This window comes from Oreochromis niloticus, linkage group LG8, assembly GCF_001858045.2.
Source record: "Oreochromis niloticus isolate F11D_XX linkage group LG8, O_niloticus_UMD_NMBU, whole genome shotgun sequence".
NCBI classification, from domain to species: Eukaryota; Metazoa; Chordata; class Actinopteri; order Cichliformes; family Cichlidae; genus Oreochromis; species Oreochromis niloticus.
Genome location: NC_031973.2, coordinates 11,666,925 through 11,682,334, shown reverse-complemented (window position 1 = coordinate 11,682,334; position 15,410 = coordinate 11,666,925). Strand labels below are relative to the sequence as shown.

The window sequence follows — 15,410 nt, the reverse complement described above, 5'->3', positions numbered from 1 at the left end:
CAGATTTTATCTCACAGGGATTGTCTGCTATCCATATGGACCAAGTATCATTAGTTTGTTTATAATCTATGTCCAATGTCCCATTTTTAACAAGTGACTCGCTTCTTTAGGTGGATTCAGCAGCTGTTTGATTTAACATTTACAAATACAGTAACATGCAAGACATTCAAAGGTAAGGATAGGAATGTAAATTAAGTACATAATCATAAATACATAAAGTATTTTTTTTTTTAAATCTCTACATTCGAAGGTGTGGTGAAACCAAATTAACTACATTTCTTCTCTTACAGTAGAGAAAAGGGTCTTCACTTAAATCAAAGGCTGAACCCTGGTTCTGATTTGTTACAGAAACAGCAACAAAAGCTGAGCTGGAGACTTCAAGTTATTAAAAACTTTAAATAGAGGTACAAAGAAGTGTAACTGTTCAACGACTATAAAAAAAAAGTATGAGTTACTATGTAAGACTAACTCATAAATATGGTGATCTTGGGTTGTTGGGATGATGAGATGGTGATCTTGCTCTGCCACTCAGTTGAGTTGAGTTTAAGACTAAAGAACAAAGAACTAATTAAAAATTAGAATGAAGGCAGAGCCTTCAGTTTTCAGGCCCCTCTTCTCTGGAACCAGCTTCCAGTTTGGATTCGAGAGATGGTTATGCTGCAATAGGTGTACACTGCTGGGGGATTCCCATGATGCATTTGATGCATTGAGTGTTTCTTCTTCAGTCACCTTTTTCACTCACTATGTTTTTATACACCTCTCTGCATTTTCCAGCCAATGGGATGGGTAATTTTTAGAGTTATTATTAACCTCTGGCTCAGATGGCCACCCTTCCCTGAACCTGGTTCTGCTGCAGGTCTCTTCCTGTTAAAAGGGGGGTTTTCCTTCCCACTGTTGCCAAAGCCTTTGCTCATAGGATGGAACCTTAGATTCACATCAATGATATACCAGTGAAAATTCAAACCAGTACTTGCAAAGTGTACCTAATGAAGTGACCGGTGAGTCTATACCCCCCCCCCCAATGGTATTAACTATTGTACTATTGGCAGGCTAAAATCCAGCTTCTTCTGTTTTTTATTACTAAATATCTGTAGCAGAAGTAAAACCACTCTGAGTGCTGTACAGTACAAATATATATATACTGTTTGGAAGCCCTGCGGTTTGTTTTAGTGGTTTTAAACTCTCCATCTCCCCATCTACACATCATATACATCTCTGTTTCACTTGCTGTGATATAAATCTGCAGAAAATACATCAAATTAACAAGCTCTGTTCTTCTGTTCTCCAGTGCTCTGAGATGATGACAGGTTTGCGAGCCTCCATTCAATAATCTTTGAAGAATGAGTTAAGAGGCTGAGGTCTTCCTCTAATTGCATGTTGGTCATACAGAAAGAAGGCTGGTGTTGTTGTCAGAATAATCCAGTGATCTGTAAAAGCCCCAACAGAGTTCTGATAATTAGAGTCTTCCTACCCTGACACTCCTACGATGCATGACTCGCCACTGCAGAAATCAAATTAGATGGTGCTTAAAATTAACCACAGTCATTACTACTACAGTATGTCATGGGACTGAAATTGAGTTCCAACAGGGAGTTTCAGTCAACAGGTGGAAGTAAAATGTTTCTCAATTTGAAAATTAATCATATACATAACCTGCAACATCATAGTGAATTTCTTGTGTCTTTAAAGGCTTAATCAGTTTATGATCTTGCTTGTTTTTTTAGTAGTATTTTAGTATTGAACTGCACTCCCTCTAAAGTGCATGTTCAATGGGCTGAATGCTCACCACTGCTGATGGATTTGAGGGTAGATGTTTGCCTGTCAGTATGTGTTAGCACTCTGCTGGAATGATTATCTTCTATTGCCCAGTGGAGACAAAATCCAACTCATGATGCCTTGGTAGGGATCAGTGTCTAAAAAGGGAATTTAACAGAGAAGGTGTCTTTACTTACTTACTTATATTTATAGTATCACTGGTATATGTTGTCATTGATCTCAAGGAAGCAATGACATTGTACAAACAAGCTTTAGTAGGTACATTTTGAGTTAACCATTTAGAAACAATAACATAGCTCTAATAAATGGGGTTTATGGTTCAGTGAAGCTTTTATGGATTTTACCTTTGCCTCCTCAGCTTTTGTTGAGATGTTCGGTTCCTGGAGAGGCCAAATGAAGATGCAAGAAAGTCATTTTTTCATGTTAAAATCCTTAGCTTTGCAGCAGAAATAAAATGCCTGGTATATCTAAAAGGGTTTTGTCTTTTATCTAATTTTCCCTTTCATGATTTCTGTATGGGGTTGAACTTTTATATGACTTCATAATAATAAGGTTTTAACTTATGCATGTTTTACGGCATGATCGCTTTGAGTGACAGGTAGCTGTCATCAAGCTGTCACCTGTCTTCAAGCATCAAAGTTATCTGAGTCACTGAACTGGGCCTGCTGACTGTTCTTGTGATGCTGCTCACCTCTGAAGACTTTTTAATGTATTTTTAAGTTTTTTAATTAAATTATCTGACAAGCAGTTTTTTTTACTGGCGCATATAGATGCTACAGTATTGTTTGGCCTGTTTGAGTAACATCAGACTGTATTTGTAGAATTTATCAAGCTGAAATACTTTAGAAACTAAAGTGATACATTGTTTTTATAAGCTATTATAGTGGATATTTTATGTATGATTTATCCACATGTTATTATGTGCATACATGCTAAACGTGGTTAATTTTTGCCCACTGCTAAGATGTTGCTAGGCACCATGATGACATCATATTATCAGATATAGATAAGAACCTTCAGGTGCTTAAGATGAACCTGTGTGTCAAGTTTGGTTGCTCAGCTTCTGATCTCTAGGGAGAGTTCACCACACAGACAGACACAGATTTTGTGTATTATAGAAGATTTTAGTAGCAATAAGCATGTAGAGATCATGGCTCACCCACGCCCTGTAAATCTACATAACCACTTCTGGCAAGATGGCAATAATCAATGGTCATGATTTTATGGTTTATAATGATTGCTGTGAAATTTTAATTTCTTATAACAAATACTTATTTAGATATATATGTGCAAAAAAATTACATTTTTGCGTTTTTAATACCTCTTTGAATGTTTTAAACTTCACCTGAAGCCCCCACCCCCCACCTAGGGCAATGTGCATATTTTTGTAAATGAAAGAATCCGTCCGTTTAGCAAAATTAATTTCCCTTATTTCTAATTATAGAATCATCTGGGAACTCCAATTGGTTCTATTTGGATTAGACTATATTGTTTTTTTTGTTTTTTTTGTGTGGTAGAGTCTGCTCAGTTCAGCATGAAAATTGAATGAAAACAGCATTTTCTTAATTTCTGTTTCTATATGTAAGAAATTGTCACTAGTTTTTTTGGATATGTCTCTCCAAAATTACAGATTCTGATGTGTAACTTTTTTCAGGATGCAAATTATTAGAAGCTCAAAGTTTTATACATGTGGTGTCAGGCATAATGACTAGCAAAAATCTGTATAAAAGATGTTACACAGTTTGGCTTCATGAGCTGAATTCACACACAACATAATCAGCTGAACGAGTTCACTTTGTGCAAAACACAGCTTTTATTTTAATAACTAAAAGAAAAGTGTATAAAACAGAATCAATGACAACCTAAGGTCACTAAGTCCACAAGCTTTTTAAGGACTCAACATTATACAGTTGTTGGTAATAAAGCTTTTGTAACTGTTTACATAACTGTGTTACATAAGTTATTAAGTATGTGCATAATGACATTCATGGTTGTTCCTCACAGTGGCTTAAAATTTCTATTGTCATTTATTAAAGAAAAAATAGCGCTAAAATGATGACAATCTCTTATCTGCTGTTATAGCTAATGCCACAAGATTTGCCCTATTAACAAACTTGACCTTCCACCAAATGAAAAGCATAAATGTTTACTGTTGAGATGAGAGAAAAGTTGAGATGATGACAGTGAGTGCAAAGAAGCTCTAACCAAACAAAAAATCAAATAGAGTGCCCCGTTTAAATTAATCCACATTTTTTGTCTCAAAACACTAATTCCACTGACAGCACTCAGAAGGAATCTGACACAGGTCCAAACCCAGGCTTGGCCTTCACCGCAGTCTGATCAGAGCAGATGTTTGTTTTTAATTCTTCCTCCAGCTACCTCATACGGTCATTATGTTCCCAGACGTCTCCTTCTGGACCCCTGGGCTGCAAGCTGCCTCATGGGCAATTTGATGGGTTGCTTTTTGAATTTTTCCATTATTTCTTTAATTCGTGACATGTTGGTGCGGCCAATGGTGAAGTCGCAACGGGTGGCACCCATCTCATAGCCCACCTCACACTTCTTGCTCACGAGGCTGTATCCCTCAGCCCTCGCTGTTACTCTGTACTCCCCTGGGTTCAGCAGGCGCCAGTAATCACCGTCAGCAGCTGAAGACACAAACACTGAAAATTAACTTTGTTCGTAGGAAAGTGCTGTAGCTGTCATGGCTATCACTGAGTAAGGAGGTGAGCAGATTTTAAAAATACTAAGCAGTTAGTGCTGTCAAAATTAATATGTTAGCATCTGCGATTAAATGAATAACTTTCAGATTGTGTTCATCTGTTGTTTTTAGGCTTCCCGCTTCTTTCATCCTCCATTTCTCCAGCTTCATCAAGTTTTTTAAGGACACACTGCATACAGTACTGTGACAGGTTTCTACGTAATAACTCTTCGGGAATCACCTTGTTGGCACCAAAATACTTTTTTCATGTCTGTAAAACTGTGTTATCGTTGGCATTTTTTGGCATATTCAACAAAATAAATAGCAACACATTTTGTTTTTCGTTTTTTTGACAGACTGATATAGTATCAAAGTGTCTAAAGATACAATTTCCTTTTCTTCCCTTTGCTTTCAGGTCAGTGTTAGGTGGCTTAACAAACAATGCGACACCATCCATCCATCAATTTTCTTCCACTTATCCAATTAAGTGTTACAGGAAGCTGGAGGCGATTCTAGCTGCCACAGGGCGAGAAGCAGGGCTCACCTTGGACAGGTTGCCAGTCTATCACAGGGCTAACACAGACAAGGATTCACACCTATGGGCAATTTAGAATCACCAGTTAACTTAACCTTACAAACTGCATGTCTTTGGAATCTGGGAGGAGGCCGGAGTACCTGGAGCAAACCTTGGGGCGGAGAACATGGAGAAATCACACAGAAAGGTCTCAGCCCAGCCAGAATTTTAAAAAGCAAAACAAACAAAAAGAAAAAATAATAAGAAAACAGGTTCCTCTGAAAATGGTCGGCTAGGACTGGATGGAAAATGAGTGAAAAAGCATCCAGTGTTCATGGAAAAACCTTCTGAAATGTTCTGAAAGCCTGAAAAACTACCATTCAAGACCACCCAAAAAATTATCCTTGGAAACAAAATATAAAGAAATGACAGGTGGCTCAAGACTATTGCACAATAAAAAACAAACAAAAAATAAGGAACATATCTCCATTTTAAGATTCTATAGAAAACTTTGTTCTATTCTGTTTTGCTTGATTTTACCTTAATTATGACTGTCAGTCTTAAAAAGAGAAAAACATGCAATTATTACCTTTAATTAACAGAAATGGTACAATTAATTAGTTACTTTTCATCAGTTGACAGGACCGTGATCTGCTTGTGCATACTAGCCATACAGCCAAATTATTATTCACTTCAGTTATACTGTTGGCCAACCAGTTTCTTTTCTTTTTTTCAAAAGCGCGATGAGCACATTGACCAGAAGGGGTAAATTAGCTAATAACATCTTAATGACTTGAGGAAAGTATGCACTGACTCAGCATTTCATCATAGAAGCTGACACTTAATGAATTTTAGTCTTTTAGATCCAGAGTTTTGTAATGCCCTTTGCATCTTTAGGCTCCCCCCCCCCCCCCCCCCAGTGGCTTCATTTTTCTAATCCAGTGACTACGTCCATCTTTAATATACAGGCCATGATATAAAGCTGAAGCATAAATTATGGTGAAATTGATTTCTATAGTCTTGGCACAGCCACGAGTAAGAAATTTTACTATATGTGATCCACCCTTAAGTGTTTTACATATTATGGACTGTGAAAACACATTAAAGCACACTATTTTTGCCACAGTTGCAAAATGCAAATTCTGTCCTAGAAATCTGAATTTGAACAGCCCAGTAAGCAGTGGCAGAAAAACAAGCATCATAAAAGCCTTCATTTGATGCCTAAAATAAATGTTGGCAAGTTCTGTGTGTTCTACTTTTGACGAGGCAGGTGTTGTGTAAAAGTAGAAAGACGCTCTTTTAAAAGGAGCTCTGCTTTGTCGTGTTGGATTTTCTTGGTCTCTCTGTGCCAAATGCTGCCTTTACGTGACCTCAGTCCACCAGTGCGCCTATGGAATATTTTCAGCCTTTGACTCACTCACAAAAACGACAGTGTTGCATCCCTCCTGCCATCCAAACACCCACCTGACGCGTCTGAACAGCCACTGAGACAAATGAAATATGAAGGCAGGTCTGGTTCTGCTGCTGTCAGTCCAAATAGTTACACAACAGCATCTGTGCTCATATTAGTAGCATTTAGATGGAAGAAGAGAATTGAATTGTTTTCTGAAGTCACTGCATGAAAAAAGCAATGGAACTAGAGTGTATTTTCATTCTGGAGACACAACTATTGGATATCAGTGTATCAGCAGTACCAAAGCTTTCTGTCATGTCTTCTTGGTGACTACAGCTGTTTCATCTTGATAAGAGAGAAACCGCCTTGCAAACGCCTGTTTCTAAAGGTCCATAAAGTTCCAAAGGAAATTCAAAGCAGCTGAAAAGGTACAATCATCAAAGTACATACCCTCACATCTTTCCTCTCTGCAGCTGAGAATAGCGAGAATCCTAAGAGGAAGCACTGACTTAAACTTAGTTCCAGGAATAATAATGGCTAATGTCCTTTTGAACATTTGATTTCACGCTCTAAGTACAAAACTACTTTGGCTTGGAAGGCTGCATTTTTTTAGGCATCAGAATAGATTGCCTTGAGGACTCACACTCGATTGTTAAATTCGGAGCAGGAGGCCTCGGCAGCACAGGCTATGACTGTGAATTGAGTCAGAGCTCCGCTAAAATACATAACCTGCTTTTGTTTGTGCCTTTTATCCCGTCTTATACCGAAATACCAACTCGTTGCAAGAATGATTCATTTCTGAGGAATAAGCTGGACTGCGGAGACAGTTGAGTCAGAGCGCCCCGAGGCAGCTTCTTCTGCTTTGATTGCAAAATCTGAGCTTACTCACAAAAAATTTCAGATAAAGGCAAAAACACTGCTGCAAAACAGACGCTGACAGCTACCCACGTCCAGACAATTGGAAGGGGGGTTTCTTGTAAATATGTTTACTTTGCACTGGGTTACTAGCTCAAACCATCAGCCATTAATGACTCAGAGTACACACAGAGATCAACAGTTAGTAGCTACCGCTATTGCATGAGCTAATGGGGATCTCAGAAAACTAAAACTAAAAACAGTGAAATGGCCTTTCATTTAGATGTCAAGCACACACATACATATAAAGTGGCAGACAAATAAACACACAGCAAAGTGCTCACAGGCAACTTTGCAGCACCAGTCACCAGGACAATATTTTTCCATGTTTACACACATACAGAGGATTCATAGACTGAATAATAACCTCAATGTCACAGTAATAAGAATCAGGTAAAAGCAGCAGGATACCAGTACGAATGTCATGGTTGATGCCCTCCACAGAGATGATGGCATTAGCTATTCCACGACCTTGGTGGTCCTTGACTACACCTTTGATCCCACGGTGCACCTGCGCGTGGAAGCATGGCACATGTCATCATGTGTGATTTAATGATGTGAGGTGTACCGTATGTTGACAGTTAAGGATGCTATAATATAGTTCCTCCTCATGCAGCACCGATATTTAAAAAACAGCGAGCTAAACCTATATTTGACAACAGCATTCATTTAGTATAAGACAGTTATGGTATTGGTATAACATGACTAAATTAAAACCATGTACGTTATAAAAAAGCTCTAAAATATTAAACATACTCGTGTTTAAGTGCCTTTATTGGTTATTTGTTTAGTTTTTTATGTACATGTGTGAGCTTTAGGGGCTCCTTTGCCTCTGTACCTGCTCCATGAATACAAGAAGAGACTCGCGATTGTTCTCCCACTCCTCAGCCAGGTCACTCTCATGAGGAAATTTGTCACAACCCACATACATCGACAGCTCAAAGCAATTTGTGCGCAGATAGCTGAAATCATTCATACCTGCCAAGAAAAAGAGACAGCAGAAGCCGGCAGAATTAGGTCAGGATTTAGTTCACTTACTGGCCAGATCTGTGAAATTAGAAGTGGGCTTAAAAAAGCCTTTCATTATTATTTGTTTGTCTGTGAATTATTACATAATGCTTTGGCTAAAACCTAGAAGCTCTGAAAGCAGAAGTTTTCCAAATATGCAGATATATGCTAACTAGAGCTACAGCTCAAAGGCTCAGAGCTGAGCAGAGAAATCCACCCCCCAGATATGGACACTAACTGCCGGCTGCAGTGTGCCAGGATGCGCCGTTGATGGTGCCGTCCTCCTTGGCAAAATCTTGTGTGTGGCAGACCCGTCGGTTGGCATCAGTCATCAGACGGTGGGTGGATGCGTAGGAGAAGGCCAGCCAGCGGAAGATGTGGTCATCTGGGGTCGGGGTTTGCTCCCTGACCACCCCTTGGGAGCGAGTTCTGTCATACGGGAAGGTCACCACCAGCTCCCCACCCTGGAGGTTACCACCCAGCACGAAGGGCATCTTCTCCATCCATGCTATCAGAGCTCGTGTCTCCAAGGCAACCTACAGGCAGGGGGGGATACAGGAAAGGGAATGATAATGTAATTCATGCAATCATCTCGGCACAGTCACTAAATTAACTCATGCTGAAAACAATTTCTCTGTCAAGAGGGAATAATAACAATATTTAAATGTTAAAATACTGCAGTAGAACTGTAGTAAAATCCACTTTAAAAAGTGGACAAATATTCATCAAGAGGCAGGAAATTGATAAAATTGCCCCTGCTGTTCAGGCTCACGTAACCCCTTTTATCTCCAAGCACAGGCTGAACCAGTTAGCCAGGCAGGCAGGGATAGTTTTCACAGCTTTGTGAGCACAGATGGGGATCCCAGCTCTACAGCTGCAGCAGCTATTCTGGAGGCTTTGTATGACTCACTCGGGGCTCTCACCAACGTCAAAACACTCGTGAGGATGAGCTTTAAATAGATTGCTGGGTATATTTTAGCTCACAGCCCCTTTGTCGTCACACAGCGAATGCATCCGCTTCTCCCAAAATAGACAGCGCTGATATGCCCCCGTGAAATGTTTACCCTTTTCAAAAGACTGATGATCTTCTCTATGAAATTTGTTTGTTACGCTTCTAGGGAGTCCAAGACAAAAATACAGTGTCAGAATTTGTCACCTGAGGGAAAAGTCACTGGAAACCAAATGGCAATCACAATTTAAAAGACAGACTATCACGTGGAAGATTTACTGACTTACTGAGGCATTTGTGGACTGGTACCAATCTGGGATGGCGACATGGTGGTTGAACATTTTACGAGGAACCCACTTCTTTGCCTCAGCTGCCCACAGAATAGCATTAAGATCAGGAAAGTTGTGGTGAATGTCGATTCCATCGTTGCTCCATCGACCCAGAGACCAGCCGATGAGCTCGGAGCCCTGCGTAAAACAAAAGAAAACCACAATATTTGGAAAATTCAAAGATGGGGGAACACAAATCTATGATCACAGATGGAATTCTGTCAGCAGTGGAGGTGGGAAGTGTGGAGTTATCATTAAGAGGCTTAGCAGAGGTATCAAGCCAGGCACAGGAGGGACATGGGTTGCAGAGACTGATCAAAAAATCCTGTGGTCCATCCACACAGTTTGCCAAACAAACAACATGCTGTAGAGTGGAAGGTCATCACCTGCAAGCAAAAAGGGCTTAAAGCTGCTTTAAGTCATTTTTTTGGATCTCTGCAATACAGTTTAAAAGCATCCTTAATAGAAATTTATGGAAGATATCTACCTTCTTGTATGCAAAACAGTATTTTGCGGCAAAGTCACCATGCTTTTATTTGACTGATGATCCATGCAGCTTTAAAACCATTGAAATTAAAGTTAGTGGTCTTGTATGCCAAAATATCTGACCAGTGGCTGCCGAGTGCCATGGCAAGTGATTTTTATTTGACAATATAAAGCCTAAAGTTTTTAATCTGCGTTCCTAGCTTGGTTAACCCATTTGTTACATCTTTCTTTATGTTCATTGCTTGTTTGGGAGTGGACACTGATAGTGTTTGCTGAAACTAACTGGCTATGGTTTGATAAGACTTGGGGCTAGCAGGAGCCAACTCAAACTTAAATGGTATGTAGAGCCACAGGACCAAATGCTAAGTTGAGATGCAGAGCTGAGCATTTAGTTTAAGAGAATGCAGCAGTTTTCATGTTACATAAGACTTTTATATGCTGAACAAAAGAAACTGTGATCCAAGAAACTATAAAAAAGTCAAGCTTGAAAAAAGCACTAAAACTTTATAATACAGCCCACAACTAAGGGCATAATCCCCTATAATAAAATGCCATGTCAACATATTTTATTTGAAATTATAATGTAATTATTTTTACCTACAAATACCTAAAGGTAGGTACACTAGAATAAGGGGGCAACAAGTTTGATTTTTACAGGAAACAAAGAAGTAATTGTAATGTAAGTAATTGTAAGTAATTGTCATTTTAGGGTTTTTGAGGCAACTGTTGTTGCAATTTGGCTCCATATAAATAAAACTGAATTTAACTGAATTTAAGTAATGTGGAAGTAATTTTAAGTAATGTTAAACAATGCGGGCTGAATTATGGCATGGATTAATCTTGCCTTTTTATATCTTCATGATGTTGATTTGGATGATGGCTAAACTAATTAAAGTTCCATTTGAATTATGGGGGAATTACATCCTTAGTTGCGGGACGAATTATAAAGTGTTACCATAAAAAGCTTTAATCCATGGCTCCAAGGTGTAGTGTACACATTCACCTAACAAGCTGAAGTTATGTTTTATCCTGGGAGGAGACACAAATCCCTTTGGGATTGCATAAGAAAGGGCAGCTGGTGTAAAAAATCTGCCAAATCAAACATACATAGCTACCTGCTGTGCCGACCCCTGGTGAATAAGTGAGCTGCCAAAAGTAGCTTCTTCTTAAGAAAAACTTTATTAACTTTAATCAGCCAAGAAAACATGATAACTTTAGTTTTAACAAACTGGCTTGCCTGCTGGCTTTATATAAGCATCACAGGGTTCAGTAGCTTCATCTCTTTTAACTTTGCATGTACTGAAGTAAGACATGACACTGAAACCGGTTGTTAGCTTTTGTGAAAAGTATGTTACAGTATGCAGCGTGCACTCACATTGTTCATTTTCTGTACATCATTCAAACTAATTTTCCAGCACCACATGCACTTTTATTAGGAGGAGACCAAGCAGAGAGATGCTGCTTTCACCAGAGGCCAGATCGTGGTATGAGGTCACAAATGGCTGTCTTGCAGACGTACCACTTCAAAGGCTTTCTCGTACCCATCAGGGTTGACAGATGGCAGTAGATGGATTCTAGTCTCTTCCACCAGGTGACGTATCCGCTGGTTGCCAGATAGGTACTCCAGGCACATGAACTGCATCAGCAGGAGGAGCAGTTCTCGTCCCAGCACCTCGTTACCATGCAATCCTGCCGTGTAACGAAACTCTGGTTCGCCTAATCAACAGTTTCACATTAAGGGAGAGATGGAGAGAGAGAACAGACGGAAATTTATAGAGCCATCACCACAGCTGTAGAAAGAAAATAACTCTTAGGAACACTGTGTGTCTTTGATGTTCCTTTTTTTCTGCATTAAATTCAGCAATCATAATCCACTTACTTAACTACTCACCAACTTCATGTTCTCCCGGATTGTCAGAGATCTCGATCGCATACAATTTGAGGCCGCTCTGACTTTTTCCTATGTTATAGATCCGGGTTATGTTGGGACACATTTCATTAACCACCTTCATAAGCTGTGGAAAGCAAATAATGAGGGATTAGCTACTGATACTCTATATAAAACCAGACCTAAATGTGAGAGCTAGTATCTACTGCAGAACTCACATTATCTTTGGGGCCCCAAAAAACTACTTCCAGAGGTACCAGAGATCAAAAAATACATTTATTTAAACACCTAGGTGGAATTTTTGTGGCATTTACGGCTGAGATACAAAATTTTCAAAGTCACAGAAGTGCTCAGAGGAACAGAAAATCACAGCACATCAGTCATTCCATGACAAGAGAACAGCTGTCATCTTCTGAAAGCTGCCCAACAAGCGAGCAAATCGACCTTCAGTTGAGATTGTTTTGACAACTGCTGTTTTCAAGATAATGAGCAAACTGTTAGGCTCAACATATGCACTAGTTTAAAGTTCCACATTTTTCAATCAGAAAATGGTGACGAGTGGGTTTGGTCACAGATTTGTCTGATTCTTCACATTTGTCTGAGGAAACAGATAAAGCTTCTTTTGAGTTGCATGGATTATGTTGTATATCATAACTGCAAATGCCTCCTACAACTTAACCTATGTTGTAACCTGACATGCACCTCATTGGAAATTTCACGTCTGCACAGCCAGATTAAAAGTCTATAAAGATCCATCACTTAAATCTAAATCAACAGTTAATCTGCGTGAGACCAAACAGTAACCTTTAAGCAAAGTGATGCCTTGGCTGTTCGCAAGAGGTCACCTTAGCTAATTCACTGAACTGGACCTCTCTACCTTGTTTGTGTTATTAGTGCCCTTTGGAGCAATTGTGATTGTGATTAGCTTGAGGTTTATTGCTAACAACTTGTTCAAGAGCACTAAATCAATCTATCTATCTATCTATCTATCTATCTATCTATCTATCTATCTATCTATCTATCTATCTATCTATCTATCTATCTATCTATCTATCTATCTATCTATCTATCTATCTATCTATCTATCTATCATAATAATGGCCTTGCCTAGTTTTAAGAACATGCGCACATATCCTTAAAGCAAAAATATAAAAATAAATGACACTCCAGAAACACATTCTCCAGTGCTGTGTTAAAGCCCTTATTTAATAACACTGCAGCCAGTGAGAGGGGCTTTGCAGCAGCAGTCAAGGCAATTATGAAGCCTGCAAGAAAGGCCCATTGAATGTCCCCCACAGAGGCAGATTAAAATAGAAACAATTATTGTATACTCCTCTTTGTAAGAGTGGTGACACAAAGAACATGTGCAGTTGGAGAAAGACTAACTAGCTGTTAAGTAAAGAAACTACAGTAATGTCAGACATTTGTGTGTGCTAGCTCTTTCAGCTGCAGCAGAAGTTATTAGACAGTCATGGGGTTTAAATCAAGTCTGTGTTTAACGTAACTTCTCATGTAAATCATTAAACAAACCTCTGCTTTTTATTGATAGAAATATAGGATCCTAAGTCTCAGCTCAATAAAGCACAGCATGCCCTTGATAAATAAACCTGGGCTGTTATTTACCGTGATCACTGGGGGACATTCTGCCTTAGAAGAAGGAATCTTTTGCCCAATTCTCTGTCATTTTTTCTTACAGAAACATAATGAAACAGAACGTGGTGCATGCTACACGCTTAAACTTTCTACTTACGCTATTGCTGTTATTAAAGAGAAGCATCTCAGCCACAGTGTTCTTGGGCAATATTAATTTAGAGTGTGAAAAGTGCTCTTTCCTCACCATTTATAATGTCTTTTCACTGTCTGTGTTTGGCAATATCAGTAATCCCAAGGAAGCTGTATTATAATCAGCCGTGGTCCACGGAAAGGACAGTCCTTGAGCATCATAACGGATATCTTTTTCATTCCCCTCATTGGATATGTGCTTTATTCGGGAAGCCGCACAGGGCTATTTCCACTTTAAAGTTCTGGCACAGCAGTATTTAAACAGCAACAGATGAAGGGGAGATATGGTACATACAAGAAGAAGCAAAATGCCAAGGGTGCAAGAGCCCTACAAAAGGAGTTTTAAAAATAGCCATTCCTTTCTTTATGGAGGCCTATTGGGGCTGAACTCCCTGTGTGAGACACTTTAGCTTTAAAAGAAAAGAAAGCAAAGAAAAGAAGAAACTTTGATATTTCTATAATATAATTTCAGGCAGTCACAGTAGCTTTCTAAAGACCCATACATAGCAGTCTGAGTGTGCTAAAGAGCAGTTCAGAGCACCTGTAGTCGAATGTTTGACACATAGAACTGCTACATTAGAGACAATTACAATTCACAGTCACCCTGGCAGAGTGTACGCAGTGACAAATGCAGCTGTCCTCCTTCTCAGTACAAACTAGGCTTCTGCTCATGACAACTATATGAATAAGTAATGTCACAAGCAGAGATGCTTTATGAATTTTTATGTGGCTGGCACTGTTCGCTTCATTTGTTACACTCGTACACTTTGTTCTTGCAAAGGACGTAACTTGTCTTGTGTTGGCTCGAAGTTATACACCATTTTTATTGCTTCACGCTCTGGTCTGAATAAGAAATAGGTTGAGTCTTTTCTCTTTTTTTAAGGAGGCACATACCGGTCTGCTTACTGTAACTCACCTGCCTCATTTCTTTGTAGCTGTGATGTCTGAAGTCCAAGTCATCTGTTGTTATGACTTCATTGCGTCTGTGATAATAATTATTTGGATCTGGAATCAGAAGACATACAATTACTGGTTTTTATAGATTAAAAAGCTTCGGAAAGATTTAAAATTTGCTCTCTTGGTTTCAGTTTAGGTTTAGCCTGTGCAAAATGAAAACATTTTCTTTCTAGTCTTGTCCTATCTTTTGCACCAACAGTGTTACTGTGGATAATCTCTGCAGATAGAAAACCTTTAACTGGGAAAAGCAAAAGTAAATGCATAAAAGCAAAATCTGCCCTGCAAGAAAAATTAAGGACTAATTGTGTCTGCTTTGTCCATACAAACCCGTCACCTGGCATAGGACAACCAAGGATCTCCACTCGCATACAGATGCTGCCCCTGGTAAACCAAGAGCGAGGGTTAATTCGAATGTATCGACTGACCACAGGTTCTGGGAAGATGTTCCGGACTGGGATCTCTTTTTCCCTGTTGCCCTTGAATATCTACTGAGACAAAAAGATAGACTTACATAAAATAAATGCTAAAGAGGCTTTTAAAATATAAAAAAAAAAACCCCCAAATATTATAAATATAAATACTTATTAAAAGAAAAAGAGGTTGTACAGTTAGAACCTGCAAAGACCAACGAAAAATATAAAATGTCATGAAACTTTGATACCACTGGGAGTTTATTGTAAATTTTAACACCCACGGTTGGAGCTTTTATCCG

General features: G+C 39.0%; 1 protein-coding gene across 2 annotated transcripts in view; it reads right to left on the bottom strand.

Annotated features, from left to right (window-relative positions):
* Nucleotides 1-3,573: 3,573 nt before the first annotated feature.
* The window catches only part of cpxm2 (carboxypeptidase X (M14 family), member 2), a 28,029-nt gene continuing 16,192 nt past the window's right edge, over nt 3,574-15,410 (bottom strand). For both annotated transcript variants that reach the window (XM_005471400.4, XM_019362119.2), the window contains 9 exons: nt 15,033-15,183; nt 14,658-14,746; nt 11,963-12,086; nt 11,591-11,787; nt 9,544-9,723; nt 8,546-8,843; nt 8,138-8,277; nt 7,711-7,810; nt 3,574-4,424 (listed from right to left, as the gene is read on the bottom strand). In XM_005471400.4, coding sequence (XP_005471457.1) covers nt 4,168-4,424; nt 7,711-7,810; nt 8,138-8,277; nt 8,546-8,843; nt 9,544-9,723; nt 11,591-11,787; nt 11,963-12,086; nt 14,658-14,746; nt 15,033-15,183 — 1,536 coding nt within the window. In that variant the 3' untranslated portion in view covers nt 3,574-4,167. The remainder of the gene's footprint in view (nt 4,425-7,710; nt 7,811-8,137; nt 8,278-8,545; nt 8,844-9,543; nt 9,724-11,590; nt 11,788-11,962; nt 12,087-14,657; nt 14,747-15,032; nt 15,184-15,410) is intronic.